Here is a 14,497-nt window from a genome sequence, read left to right as displayed (position 1 = left end):
ATGCTAAGCTTCCAGGTTTCACTGGTGTCATGTGATTTAGGCATCTAAAAGGTCTGTTACTGACGGTACATGCAAGTAAATGTTTTGCCAGCAGCGCCTTTGTGAATTCAGCAGTTTACCTGTGATCTATAGGTCAACGTCGCTGCCAAGGATATCCTGCTGTTCCTGCTCAAAGGACAATTGATGATGACAGCATCAACCTGGGACAGATTCAATGAGGCACTTTACCCGGTCATGCCCATATTACAGGTGTGGTGCTCCCTGTAGAGGCTGTGTTGTATTTGTACTTCAGAGCTCATGATGCAGCGTCATGTTTGGAACTTATTACATTACCTTTATTGCGCGGGGGGATGGGGTCTTTGTTCTCCACAATCAAAACAACTATGACCAAAAGTTCAATTTTAGCGCTCTTGGACTAAAAATACTTTATATTGTGCTGCCAGTGATAAAAATGTAGTTATTCTCTAATTTACATATTCTGTGTTATATTGTTTCCTGTTTGTGTGAAAAAGAAACACGCTTTTATTAATTGTTCAGTTTCAGGCAACAGAAAGCCTGGAAATCCTTCATGAATATACATGAGATTTTGACTAGGCTGTCAAGTGTGATTTAATTCAAGGAGGCCATTCGGAGATGGGCCCATCATGTCAACGAGAGACGAAATGAATCCACCCATAATCACAGCAATGCATATTTTATTTACTTTTGTGCAGCTTAGCTGGAATTCCCCATTGTTTGCTACATTGTCTGCCAAGGCAGTCTGAGAATTGTATTTGTTTTGCTGTACGTGTGTGTGTGTGTGTCTCTGTATGTGGCAGGGTTATGCCAATACTGAAGAATCACTGGGAAACTGCGTTCTGCTGATAAGTGATATGTCGGACGTGGCAAGAGACAACGTGTTTCCAAGCACAGCCAAGCTAAAAGCAGCGCTCCGACTTCTTTTTACCAAACAACCCACGTGAGTTTGGGTCTTTCTTTTGTCAATGTTGTCTCTCTCTGTCTTCGTGTGGGTGTTATGTGCCTGCCCTGATGATTGCACACATCAGAGGTATGTGTGTGTATATGTCTGTGATGGCGCTTCTTCTGTGTCTTTGCATTGTAAAGTTGTTTGACGTTGGATTTCAGGGCTTTTGGTGATTCAGACAAAATCCTGAGAGTCTGAATAATCTGCTTTAAAACACGTAGTGATGGACATGTTACCTCTGTGTGGTGCTGTCAGCTGATGTTCAAATCAAGTCGTCGAAGTGCTCTGTGAGGCATTTGTAAAACCGCTATCCAGTCCCAGAACATGAATGTTTATAGAGATGGAAATTAACACCAGACACTGGCCAGGAGACAAGTGGTACATTTTGGCAACAGCTAATAGATTTATCTGCCCTGCCAGCCGTTTATTGACAAGCAATCACCATTCGGCTGTTGTGTGACAAAAAACAACTTAAAGGCAGGTAACATTTTCAACGATGTAATGTTAATCTAATGCAGGCTTTGGCACCTGAAAAGAGCTGTTTTGTGTGTTTTTCAAGCCATGTTTAGCAGTAGGATTTTAAATGAAATATTTAACTCCAATTATTGCATAAACTGTGCTCATTATAAACAGTGTGAGAATTGCAGCAGTGCGACACATCCTGCCCCACTTAACCAGCGACGATGATGCTCACACAACCAGACCAGAGCTGGATCAAACGGTGATCTCCTCGCTCCCCAACCTCTTCTGCCTCAGAAACACTTTAGACATCACACTGGACACGAGCAGCAAGTCTGTCCTCAAGGTATACATACACTTAAAGAACTGCACATCTGCACAGGCAGAAATAAAGTGATACTTGATGTGTTTATCGGTGGCTAGGTGGAGTCGGTGGAGAAGCTGTTTTGTATCCTGTCCTCGGACACTGTTGACATCTCTCTGAGAAGATCAGCTGCAGAGCAGCTATCTGTAGTGCTTCAAGGTCAGTGGTTTGTAAAATATACTAGCTTTTAATATACAGTATTTGTTATAAATGCATACATTTTATTTATCAATATAAAAATGTACTTTTCATCTATGTGTTTAATAAATTCCATGCTGATCTAGGCTCTGTAAGGGTAACACTTTAAAATCACATTTCAGTCTATCTGCATTAATGGTTGAGTCTTATGAGAGTGCTCGTATGGAGGATATTATAATAGGACGCACACTGGCTGGTTATACTTTGGACCCACGACAGAGTGGAAGAACTTGCATCTCTGTAAAGGGGATAATATTACCTCAGGATGTTACAACAGAATGTAGTTACCAACAATTCACGTCTCCTTAATAGTTGATTTTAGAATGATATTGAATTTGATATTTCATAATAAAGTATAGTGCTTGAATTGTCAACCATATTATAATACATTTTAAAGGACTAAACGGGGTTCTAGAAACCATTTTACTCAATAAAATAAAAATGTGATAAGTGAGAGCTCTTACCTTCCCTCCCAACACCACATGTTTTAGACAACAAGCAAATAGTTTATGATGATGCAAATGTTTATTGTCTGTATATTGAATTGTTCTCTGACTTCTCGACAGACACGGCAATGCACCCAGTGCTGAAGAATCTTGGGATTACAGACAAAGTAGTCTATTTCATTACAGGCAGTGTAAATGGCAACCAGGTAAAAACACACCTGCTCTGGCAAAGTGATAAATGAACGTGTGCTGAATGAACTGCTGTCGAAGCCAAGTGAAACAACCCCTCCACCTCATAAATGCAGTTCCATGCACTCCCGTTTCGTGTCCATGTCCTCGATTATATCTGCTCATGTGAGTACATGAGTTGCCAGCGGATGGGGAGGAAACCCGCTGAGGCGTGCATGATGGAAGGATGAAATGGCCTGTATTAATAGCGCCAGACAGGCCTTGGTCAGCAGGGATTTTTGCCCTCTAGTAACTACAGACTGCTGATCATTCCCAGGCCTTGAATCAGAGGCCACTAAAGGGGTAATCGTCCAGCATGGCTTGCTACATGGAGGTGAAGGAACAGTGCCACAAAGAATGATTTGTCTCAACTAACCAGTGTGTATGAGAGGGATGCCTGGAGGATATATAAGTCCCAACCCTCCTTTGCATGCAACCTGAGCAGTCTTGGGTTTGGCTTATGTGAAGAGACAGTAAAAATACCCTGTGCATTTGTATGTAAGCGACGCAGCAGCAGGAGACAGAAAGAGAATATGTGTGTGTGTGTTGGTTTGTGTTTCCCTGCAATTAAACCCCGGGTGCATGTGTTGCTGTTCTCCCCAGAGCTTAGATTGCCTGCTGGAGCCGTGTGTATGTATCCTGAGGAAAATGGTGTATGCTGATCCATCGCTGAGGCACAGTCTGGCACATCGCAACCGCCTGCTCCTCACACTGCTCAGGGGTACGTTCACAAGGCAGCTCATTAAGTAACAGCTATAAACATTGTGTTGTGTAGCTCAGGGGCACATTCTCTAAGAAAAAATGATGACAAGTCATCCATTGATGCATAGCTTTCAACCATGTCGTCACACTGCACTAATTGGCGTATTAGTATGATGCAACTGGTTGCCATGGTGCTCATCTCTGCATCATTTTTGCCTGAATTATCTGTCACTCATGTTGAATTAGTTAATTAATTAATACATTAAATTAAAATGATTACCTCTTGATTGTGACTAGGGGTATGGTTAAAGATGCATACAGACAGGTTTTATGCAAAAAAGTATGCTTTCCAATTGCAAAGTTTTGAACGCTACAATCTGCAATGGCCTGACGTGGGGTGGAAGTCTCACGGGGGGTTTCTAAACTTCAACATTGTATCGTATATATTTATTCATGAGGTAGAGAGTGATGGTTGTTCTATGATTTGTCTGTTATGTCTTCATTGTAGCATCCTTGATATTAAAGGAGAACAAGGGCAATGGAAGTGACATCGCTGTCCTGATGACTTTACTGCTATTTGATGAAATTGCCAGTATTGAAATATGGTGAGTTTATTTTTCTGCTTTTTTAACTTTCCATTTCCTAAAATAAAGGTGCACCCGTTCATTTTGTTGTGCTTCCTGCTTTTTGTATCATACCAGGTCAAACACATCCAACGCAGATGTGAGCCTCACACCATTCTCCCTGCCACTCTCGGTGATACGCAGGTGAACTCATCTGTAAAGTTATGAAGATTCATTCAACAGCAATGCACATGCAATATAAACACGTTTCCTCTTCTCCCAGGTACAACATCCCTTTCCAGGCAGCGACGCATCACGCTGTCAGCCCGTACTGCTGTGTCCTGCCCTCGTCCTCTGACCTCCTGACCCTGGCTCCCGCCCGCCTTGCCCTGCAGGTGGCCTGGAACACTGCATGGCATTCTGGGATAGACAACCTCCTTGAAGAGCTACATGGCGTCTCTACCGATGTTACTGAGTAAGAGCCCTAATGTTTTCTTACACAGGGTTTTAGCAAGTGCATATGCATATAAATCCGGCCATACATTACTCTTCTACTATTCTCTCTCGAGGAGAATTGTAGAGAAAAATAATTAGTATCTAAAGGCTTGCCATCTTGCGTTTCAGCCGTCTCCATTTACCTCCAATGTGAGCTAATTTAAAAAGATGAGTGTCTCCCACACAGTTCTAACCAGCTTGATTACAGAAAGTATGTTTAAAGCATACCACAGATTGATCAATCCACAAACCGTGCTCTGATTGGGAGAAGAGTACTTGTTAAAAATAAGTTAGTGAAAATAGAGAGTTATCTTCCCTTTTCTGTAAAGTACAACTCTGTGCACACGTCCTTGTCTCTGATTATATTGTTTTGTCCTATTTATCTTCTTACCGTATAATGTTTTTCATACTGTTTTGACATCATTCTTGAGAATTGCTTGTAGCTGGTATGAAGCCTGCCTCCGCTTGGTTCGATTACAAGTAATTCTCATATAATACCTCTTTGAATGGCTCTTAAATGTCTCATCCCCCAAGATTAGTGATCAAATATGTTTGTTAATGAAGTCATTAGTATGCTTCTGATGCAGCACACTTTACAACACATCAATAGGCATGTAGTGTGCTTTTTGAATATATGTTCTTTTTAACCATTTACATTTCTTTCCTACAGATTTCATCCTGACTTGAAGCTATCAGAAGCACAGGTTGTATTGTTGCAGGCAGTGCATCTTCCCACTGCGCTACAGGGCTGCATCAAGGCCATCGTCACGGCAGCAGGACACAGCTCGGTGACCTCCGCCCTCTCCAGACTGAGCCTCTATTTACTGATTGACCAGCTGGCCCTCCCTCACATCCCCACCCACAGTAGCAGAAACACCCTTCACTCCCTCAGCTGGCAGGCAGCAGTGACGAGGTTCGATAGATACAAATTATGTTAAAGATTCTTGTACTTCAGGTTGAAATGCTAATAATCAGTATATATATATCTTTTTAATCTTTTATGAATTCAGAAAATTATGATTTTATGACAATTCACAACATTATACCATTATTATTACTGCTATTGACGAACAAGACAATACTTGCTTTGAATCAATTTATCTCTTTGGCTCAGTGAGCTCAGTATGCCGTTGTCTTATTTTGAAGGATTTTTACGAGATAATAGTGTTAAATGTCTTTTCTGTTATCAAAGCTTCCCTGAGGAAGTATGACGGACTTGTGAAATATTTGACAAAATGTTCTAATATAAAAAAATATATATTTTGAATTACAATTAATTTAAGAAAAGTCTATTTTCTCTCTAACTTCTATAATCCTGAAAGAAAACATTGTATGAAAAAAAAAAGAAGAGCCTCCACCAAAATGCATTCAAGTATGCAAATTATTTCAGTTTATCAGTTTATCTCCACCCCAAAATGTAGGTTTTTCTTATCTATTGTTGCAGCATATGTCTTAATATGTGTCATTGGTTTGTGAAAACCATATTTACACTGTTTTACTTATTTGTTTAATAAACAAAGAGCATTCTGAATACTCTTTATTTATTTGTTTAATAAATAAAGAGTTTTCATAATGCGAGTACAGTAAACGCTTAATTATTACTGATAGTTTTCTTCTAACAATCCTCTCTTCCTCTTGTTTTCTCTGTTCATCCCTGCAGGTTTCTCCAGGTGCGTCCAGCCAGCGTTGAGGATGAGCGGTTGCTCGTGGCCATTGTTGCTTTTCTGAATTCCTACTTCAAACCGATGCACACAGATTATACATCTGACCCAGAAGACAAGGACCTGCGCTGGATACTGGAGCTGCTTCTCAACCAGGTGATACCTTCCTCAAGAGATCATTTTTATGTTTTTACTTAAAGGGATAGTTGAGAATTATTTACAGTGTGGTTTGGGTATAGATGATGGACTATTTTCAAGTATTTAGGGCTTTGTATTGGCAAGCACAATGCGATATGCATCACAATACAATATATATAGCGATGTATTACGATACATATTGCAATACATATTGCAATATCCAATTCTTTGTAATGAAAATGTAAAAATTGAACTGAAAATACAACTTGCTATACACCACCTGGATAGTCTTAATATGTACATTACATAAGTGATGTCTCAGCGGTCAAATTGCATCACAACTACTTCAAAAGGTATTTGTATTGCATCGTCACTCAGAAGAGAATACGCTGAACTGAAATGCACTTGCCGTGCAAAGTCTATGAAAATAAAGTGCATGTTGTATTCTCATTGTGTTGGTGAACACCTTTTTACTCAAATTCACTTGCAACAACTCTATTTGAACATAAAATACATAGTCTCAGCTTAGATGTAGAGGCCATAAACATCATATAAAATAAAGTGCATTCAATAAAGTTTCTGTCACTAGGGCTGGGTCTGTCCCACTCCTCCAGCTTCAGCCCTTAAAACTCGGCGATGTTGCTGCCCGTACGCTGTCGTAAATGTGCTGTGACATAATCGGATCATTTGACTCGGTTTAAAACAGGATGTTTGTTTCCTGTATTGATAGTAGTCGCGGACATATCCACACACTATTGTTGATTGCGATATTTCGCTATATCAATATTTCTGATCAGCCCTACTGTTATGTAGCTTGTCATTTGTGTGCGTGTGTGTATGAGTTTGTAAAATATGTGTGTGTGTGCGCTTGTTATGTGGTTAGACTGTCTTCTCCAACACAGGTTTATATACCTGTAATCAAAGCTTGAATACATCACAAGCCAAACATATTACTCTCTCATAACGGCAGAACAATAGTATCACAGCGTATCGCCTCAGACCTGCGGAAAAGATTATTTCCTGAGCTCCTAAAACAAAGTTGGATTCATATTTCTGCCCAGGGAGAAGAATCACCACACTGCTTAAACGGGTAGAGATACTTTTAGGATTTAATCAGTCTCACCTTGGTTTTCTCATTAACGTGTGTGTAAACAATAAGCCCTCCCCTGGCAGCTGAAGCAGACTCAGATTGGATGCCTGGTAGGGGTGAGCCGCTCTGCTCTGACTTTTCTGTAATTACTGAGCTGTTTCAGGAACATCTGTCGCTGTCGACACGTGTTATTAACTCTTCATGTGCACTGCTCAGCAAGACATTCTGCATGTTTGTTTTTTCTAGATCAGAGTTTTGCAGGGAAAAGGATGGGTGGTTTAAAGAAGGAGGCGTTTTTAAGATGTGAAAAATGAGTTGCTAAAACAAACATTTAAAGGAAGGTAACTTAATTAATAGAAAAAGAAGAGGCTTTATAACATTAAGATGTGATGAATCCTTAAGTATATATACATAATATACTGTGACTATAAAATCAAAAACCAAACCAATAGAATGTATTTGGTGTTCTTTCATCTATCAATCATCCAGGAGACTGCATCCATTCTTAATTTGCTCCTTGGTGTGGAGACCCAGGCCTCGACTCAGAGCACAGGGGGGCCGGAGGAGCTGAAGAACCACGTGAGCCAGAGGCTGCAGAAAGAACTCACCAGCTTCTTTAACATCTTGCTGCTCCGACTTACGCAAACCACTGACCGGTAGGGGGAGTTCGCGCAAAGACGTCTGACAGTTTACTTATTATCATTATTTTCAAGTCTTTGTCTTTCACTGCAATTTGAATTTCATTATAAAGCCATAAAGTTTTAAATTAAAGTATTTTAAGTTTTTTCTTTTTTTTAAGGTAATTGTATGTATAATACTATAATAGATATCATTTGGTTTCATCTGCTTATAAAATAATGTTAAGTACTCATTTCTGCATTAAAAACAGAGATACAGTATATTTCAGATGGTGAAGGGTTCTTCCACTGAAGGGGAAGGGTGTATTTTAGTGATGGAAACATGAAAATGAATTCCAAATGCATAAAAGCCAGAGGCTTATGAAAAAGAATTGGAAGGCTCATTGTTAATGTTCTCTTGTCTTTCTCTCTCTCTCTCTCTCCTGCGGCTTGTCGACCCTCCTGTCTGGTTTGCTTGTGCCTTCCTCGTTCTCCCTCGGTCCTCCCCGGTCCGTCCAGGCTATGTCTGGCATTAGCCGGCCCTTTCAAGAGCCAGCTGGCAGTCCGTTTGCTTCAGAGCCTGAGGGTCTCTGATGCCCCCCGTTTCTATGGCCTTCCCAGCCTGGAGAGAACACTGCAGGGCATGGTCAGTCTGACTGCCCAGCCTGGCTGGAGCTCCCACGACTCTGACCTGGAGCCCATCTTCCTCTGCTCCAAGTATCTCAGTGGGCTATTAGAGGTTTGTGTGTGTGTGTGTGCTTGTATATGTGTGTGTGTGTGTGAAGCTCTGTGGCTTCATAGTATGTGTGCATGTGTCTGTGTTGCATGACCATATGCGAGCCTCCTACCCTCTTATCAGGAATGAGACTGCCTGCAGAAATGAACAAAAGGAAAAGCATGATGCTTTCTGAGGAATTAATTAAAGTTAAGCAAAAATGTGGTTATGCATTGCAATAGCTAACAATCTCATTGATTGGATATGCCACATTGTGAAGATGCTGGTGAGATCAATCAACCTTGCCTTTTCCATCTGTTTGATTGCTCAACGGTCCATAAAACAATAGCGCAACGCGGTGTAGACCAGCTTGCACAGCATTCTCAGCACAGAGGTGTCTAAAGTTTTATTTTTAATTTGGAATGAAGAACCCACCGGAATAACACCATACCTATGCTTCTTCATTTGAGTTGTTCTAAAGGGCCGCTCTCATGGACATAAATTAAGATGGCATGAAGATTGAAGGTTAATTTCCTTTTCAGTCCTGATCTCTGGTGGCTGCTTTCATCTCAGTGATAACAATCGGATGCCTAACCCCCGTCTTCTCCAGCCTCTGACCCGCCTCACCTGATACTCCTGGCACTGAAGGGCCCTAAAGCTCCGCAGGCCTTGGGCTCCTCTCTTCGGCTGCTCTTCGGTGTATTCCCACATCCTGATGGCACATCAAAGCAAAAATAATTAGTCTCTTGTATTTCGTTTTCCTTTGGCTGCAGTGAGTTGCATGACAAGCATACAGTAATCACTGAAATCGGTATGTCTTTGCCAGAAACGAGGAGCAACATAACAAAACGCCACTTGGTGTACCAAATCTAAATAACGTTCAGTTCAGTCAGCTATGTGTTTGCAAAGTAAAAAAATTAATGGAAACAAAAGCACACTAGATTGCCCTTTCATTGCTTTTTAATTAAACATCCCGACACTGTCTCCTTCACACAGGTGATCTCATCATTTTATGTAGAGTGGGGAGGCAACTCCATGTCTTTCATGGGGAAAGGTGTGACCAAGAATGCTGTCATCTGCTTGCTTCACCTGTCCCATGAGATGATCGTCGAGAACAAGGACAAGGCAAGTGTCAACAATGTTTATACTGCTGGTTTAAAAAGAAAACGGTGTAAGATGCAAGTACTAAAGGTCTGCACCTTCAACAGCCAGACATCGGTCGACAGTCTGAAGACATGTTGGAATATAACGGCAACAATATTTTTTGCTCTGTTTCTTCTGCATCAGGACATCATTTCCCAGTGGTCTTTGGGGAACGAGGCAGCTGCTGAGGAGGCCTGTGCCGCTCAGCTTGGTTTGGCCTGGCTCGTCCCGCTATGGGTCGACCGCGATCAAGAGGTGCGGACACTATTTGGCTTCTCATTGTCTTGAAATCATACTAAGTTCAACACACAAACTCTTCTTGTCATGAAAAGATGTTTCCAGACACTTGACTTTTGGGTCAAAATTAAATTCATACAATTTGCTCAAGAACTCAAAAAAAAGAAGAAGCACATGACAGCTAGTCATAGCAAAGTCTGTCTGTCTCCAAAAATAAGTTCTCACACAAGTCATTGTAAGACGCTCCCTCGACAAGGTAGATTCTGTCGTTGCCACGCTCGGGTTTAGTGTTTTAAATAACCAGCATGGCCAAATGCACATTCACAATATATCTGTAGATGTAGAAGTATACTCGCCTAAATCACATTTGTTTTCTTATTTCACTGTTTTTTTTCTCACATCTACTCAAATCTGTATCTCCCAACTCGTGTCAGGTGAGGTTTGCCAGTCTGGGTTTAGGTGCAGCTCTGTCCTCTGTGCCCAGCGGGTGCCAGGCCCTGTGTGCCAGCTGTCAGAACATCAGCGGAGGTCTGTGGGGCACGTTGCTCAACATCCTCCTGGATCAGCAGGAGAGCAGCATGGTTCGCAGAGAGGTACGATATGAGAACAATGAACTATAATCTTGCGTTACTGTTGTTGTTGTTTTTTTTTTCGACACGGGAAATACAGGATTTTTTATTTTTTTACAGAGATGATTGACTAAAGCTAACCCCCTGTATTATAAATTGTTACTGTGGTTGTTGTGTTCCAGAATTTACACACACCCCAATAACAATGATGAGGAAAGTCAGTTTCATTTTTATTTCTGGTCAGAAAATGTGACTGGACTTATGTATTACAGCCAAATGCAGGCAGATGGCACTGTTTCTGATGCAGTCCTACTTGGCCCAGTGTGTGACCTTCTCTTTTTTTCTTCTTGTGTGTCCAGGCTGCTTTTATCCTGCAGAACTTGATGGTGATGCCCATGCCTGCCAACACAGAGGAGGCCAAGGACTCCCACTGGCAGGTCAGTAGCTCTGCCAACCAGTTAAAAAGCTTTGATAGAACATGAAATGTTTTCTCTCTCCCCTTCTTTCAGTTTCTCTTTGTTTATATCCCCGCCCCCATCCTCCTCTATTCCTCCCTTCCATTACCCTCTTGTTAAGCCGGGTACAGACCAGAGGTGTTTCTAAAATTAAAGATCTACGGGGGTGCAGGCCTCCAGTGTTCAAATCCAAAATAATTAAGTTTAAACCACTGTAAAAACACCAAGAGCATCTAAATTTGAGAGGCCATCACTAAATATTATTTATTTTAAAACAAGGCTTGTTATTCAAAATCTTATCATGTTGCATTTTTGTATCAAGACAGATACACAAAGCTCAAATTGTACCAACATTTTCAAAATGAATACTAATAAGGGGCATTTAGGAGTACAAAATGACAATCTTGTATCACTGCAATACTAAGGTTTGCAAAGTAGATCTCAGTAGATTGCTCTGTTGTTATCTTTAAAATGTCTGTGGAAGTGACTCATCTCTGGATCTTCCCCACATTATCGATCTCCTTCTCCAGCACCCGTGTGTCCATGATGAGGTGTCTGGTGTGTCTCTGGTGGGTCTTCCAGCCCTCCGGGCTCTGCTTTACCACTGTCACTACTTCCAACACGTGGCTCTCTTTGCCTCCAAATGTTACCGAGGCAGGTACACTTTCCACCTGCAGCCTCATACTGGCGCTACCTGTGGGCCTCATCCTCAGGAAAGCAGTTCTCTGAGTAGGTTTTTATTTGTTTGTGTTTCATTATTTATCAGTTGCGTTTTCCAGTGTGAATTGATGTGTCATTATGTGCATGTGCTTGTCTAGATTCTGAGAACTCTCTGTGGTTTTGGAGATGTGACGCCCCTGCACCAACTACCAGCTCCAGCAGACCCTCCAGCTCCCTCTCCACATCCAGCACCGTGGTTAGCAAGGCCCTTGCACCTTCAGACTTGCACACACATTAGCATGTTGGAAATAAACATCCGTATTAAGTTAAGCTGATCCTCTGGACAACCATCTTCATGGTGTCTATTCCAGATAAGAGGTTCAGGACCACACACCCCGAAGGGTCCCTCCCCATTGGGCGGTGCTGAAGATTCCCCTGCCAACAGACTGCTGACTCAAGGTACTAGTGCAGAGTGTACGAGTGTGTCTGTGGGTACACATGCATTCACAGTAATAGTAACACATGATGGTTTAGTTCTTCTAATTATCATATTATTCTCATTAAGAAGCACAAAACCTCATTGTATTTTTTAAAATTATAAACCCACATATTTCTATCGTACATATACATTTGAAAAAACCTCTAACATTGCTTATTTTTTTAGTATTTTATCTCAATGTAATGTATTTGATTGTGTGTGTGCATCCCTGTGGATTAGCGGTCTATTGTTGTCTCATAGGCCAGAGTGACACAGACGCCAGCGACTCGCTGACCTCCCAAGACTCGCGCCAGGGCGACACCTCAGCCCTGGAACCCGTTGTCATGGTAACTCCTGACCTCATGACAGCCCACTGTGGCCTGCTGGCTAACCTGCTGGCCATCTTGCCAGACTTCACCCTCACCGCCATCCAACACCACCAGCTCCTCCCAGCGCTGGCCAGGTAAGAGGCCACCCGCTCAGACCTCATGAACACACTCTCTAATGTGATAATCATGGATAAAACTCAGATTGACTTTGTTGGATTCTCAGTATGAATTCCTTCCTTGTTATATTCGCTATGCTGCTGAAATGCTTTGTGTTTATTCGAACAGTGTTAATGGAAAAGTAATTAATTATTTTAGTTGTCGGTCAAAATTTGTACATTTTTCTTCCGGCAGAACAGTTTTGTCGTGTAAATTAGTCATAAAATCACCACTGAGCTAGTAGGATATTGTGCCATTTCTTATAATTATTTAAGATGATTTAAATATATATGTATATCAACTGAGAATTCATGTTAATTGTGGCTCCAATCCCCTCTAGCTAATGTCTTACAACATCTTTCCTTTCCTCTTCAGTCTGCTGGATATCGGGCCTATTGAGAAATGTCTGACTGAGCTGAAGACACCCAACATCCTATCAGGGGAGAGAGAAGACATCAGGATCCAGGTGATGAACACTGCGATGGAAGAGTTTTAAAACTTTTTCTTTGTTCTGACTTGAGCGTGGGTTGGAACGGTACACGGCTTCAGTGCAGCGCTGGGTTGTCTGAGAGCACCTCCAGATTTGGGTGTGGGTTGAATACTCAACAAATGTACACTCAAAGCTTACCATTGTTTTTCCAGCTTGGAAAACTACCCATTACCCATAGAATAACTTATTCTTATTACACATCCATTTTCATATTTCCTCTAACCTTGGCTGTTCAATAATTGGGGCAATCTGTTTGCATGCAAGTTTGGTTCATTTGTAAAACGGTCTTCCTGTGTGACTGTGCGTGCGTGTTTCTAGTTTGCCTCCCTCCTTCAATTCCTGTCCAGCTTCTCTAAACTGCTGCGGTCATGTGTCATGGTGAGGAAGGAGCTGATTGGCCAGATGGACTTCCTGAAACAGCTGTTGACGACTTTGGTGGCAGTACTCATGTTGGACGCCAAAGGATTAGGTCAGAGCCTTGTTAAATTTAAATAAAAGTCATCATTATTAGTCTAACAATAGTAGTCTAAACGCTTTTCACAATGTTCCATATACAGTGTATATATATATATATATATTAGTGCTGTGAAAAATAACGCGTTAACTCAGTTAATTCAATTACAGGTTTAACTTTGTTATTTTTTTTAACGCATTTAACGCATGCGCAGAATGAGCTTCCAATCCGTCTGTTGTTGTTCGTCTCTCCAGCAGCATGTCATTCTGTCTCTAGTGTCGCGTTAACATGACTCCGATCTCCGTCTCGCGCACCCCAGAGCTCGGATGCCGGCAGCGCGCACATCGACGAAAAAAGTCACTTGCAAAATGAGCTTCCAATACACCTCTTCAATCTGAACTCTGTCCGCTCTCATGCAGACGGTCTGTTCATCGGTAATGAACCTTCCGCAGGTTCACCTACGGAAACCTTGTTACGACTTTTACTTCCTGTAGATCAGGGGTCTCAACACGTCGATCGCGACCTGCCAGTCGATCGCGGCGTAGTGTTGGTAGATCGCATGACATTAAAGAGATTGGCCCGCCCCCTGACATGTTCTCTATAGCACGTCTTTGTTCTTTTATTACGCGTTGCGTTAACTCTTATCGATCTCCGTCTCGCTCGCCACAGAGCTCCGTGCGCGCATCGGGACCGAGCAAAAAAAAGTCACTTGTCAATCTGTCCCGTGTCCGGGCCGGTGAGGTTTCAGCTTTGCAGCGGTGTCCCCGCCGTCCCTTTCATCACGGCCCAGTTCATGAAGAAAACCCACACAGTCAGTTTGCCTCAGCGGCTGCTAAAGGAAGACTAGAGGCCTTTAGATTGTATCATGGTGGAGTTAATGGTTGAC

The 14,497-nt window shown here is 41.9% G+C and overlaps 1 protein-coding gene across 5 annotated transcripts in view; it reads left to right on the top strand.

The window, feature by feature from the left end:
* The window catches only part of rttn (rotatin), a 30,655-nt gene that overhangs the window by 8,794 nt on the left and 7,364 nt on the right, over window positions 1-14,497 (top strand). For all 5 annotated transcript variants that reach the window (XR_008834039.1, XM_056433894.1, XM_056433893.1 and 2 more), the window contains 23 exons: window positions 133-249; window positions 819-958; window positions 1,598-1,769; window positions 1,847-1,946; window positions 2,552-2,637; window positions 3,263-3,380; window positions 3,870-3,966; window positions 4,063-4,128; window positions 4,208-4,399; window positions 5,090-5,332; window positions 6,080-6,236; window positions 7,798-7,964; window positions 8,445-8,664; window positions 9,637-9,765; window positions 9,928-10,038; window positions 10,455-10,613; window positions 10,949-11,026; window positions 11,575-11,773; window positions 11,863-11,960; window positions 12,076-12,163; window positions 12,444-12,645; window positions 13,043-13,133; window positions 13,476-13,626. Coding sequence is in view for 4 of the 5 variants with exons in the window: in XM_056433894.1 (XP_056289869.1) it covers window positions 133-249; window positions 819-958; window positions 1,598-1,769; window positions 1,847-1,946; window positions 2,552-2,637; window positions 3,263-3,380; window positions 3,870-3,966; window positions 4,063-4,128; window positions 4,208-4,399; window positions 5,090-5,332; window positions 6,080-6,236; window positions 7,798-7,964; window positions 8,445-8,664; window positions 9,637-9,765; window positions 9,928-10,038; window positions 10,455-10,613; window positions 10,949-11,026; window positions 11,575-11,773; window positions 11,863-11,960; window positions 12,076-12,163; window positions 12,444-12,645; window positions 13,043-13,133; window positions 13,476-13,626 (3,181 nt within the window). In the remaining variant the exon portion in view is untranslated. The remainder of the gene's footprint in view (window positions 1-132; window positions 250-818; window positions 959-1,597; window positions 1,770-1,846; window positions 1,947-2,551; window positions 2,638-3,262; window positions 3,381-3,869; window positions 3,967-4,062; window positions 4,129-4,207; window positions 4,400-5,089; window positions 5,333-6,079; window positions 6,237-7,797; window positions 7,965-8,444; window positions 8,665-9,636; window positions 9,766-9,927; window positions 10,039-10,454; window positions 10,614-10,948; window positions 11,027-11,574; window positions 11,774-11,862; window positions 11,961-12,075; window positions 12,164-12,443; window positions 12,646-13,042; window positions 13,134-13,475; window positions 13,627-14,497) is intronic.

This window comes from Pseudoliparis swirei, chromosome 16 (assembly GCF_029220125.1).
Source record: "Pseudoliparis swirei isolate HS2019 ecotype Mariana Trench chromosome 16, NWPU_hadal_v1, whole genome shotgun sequence".
Classification (NCBI taxonomy): domain Eukaryota; kingdom Metazoa; phylum Chordata; class Actinopteri; order Perciformes; family Liparidae; genus Pseudoliparis; species Pseudoliparis swirei.
The sequence above is the reverse complement of the archived record's forward strand: the minus strand, read 5'-3'. Positions and strand labels throughout refer to the sequence as shown.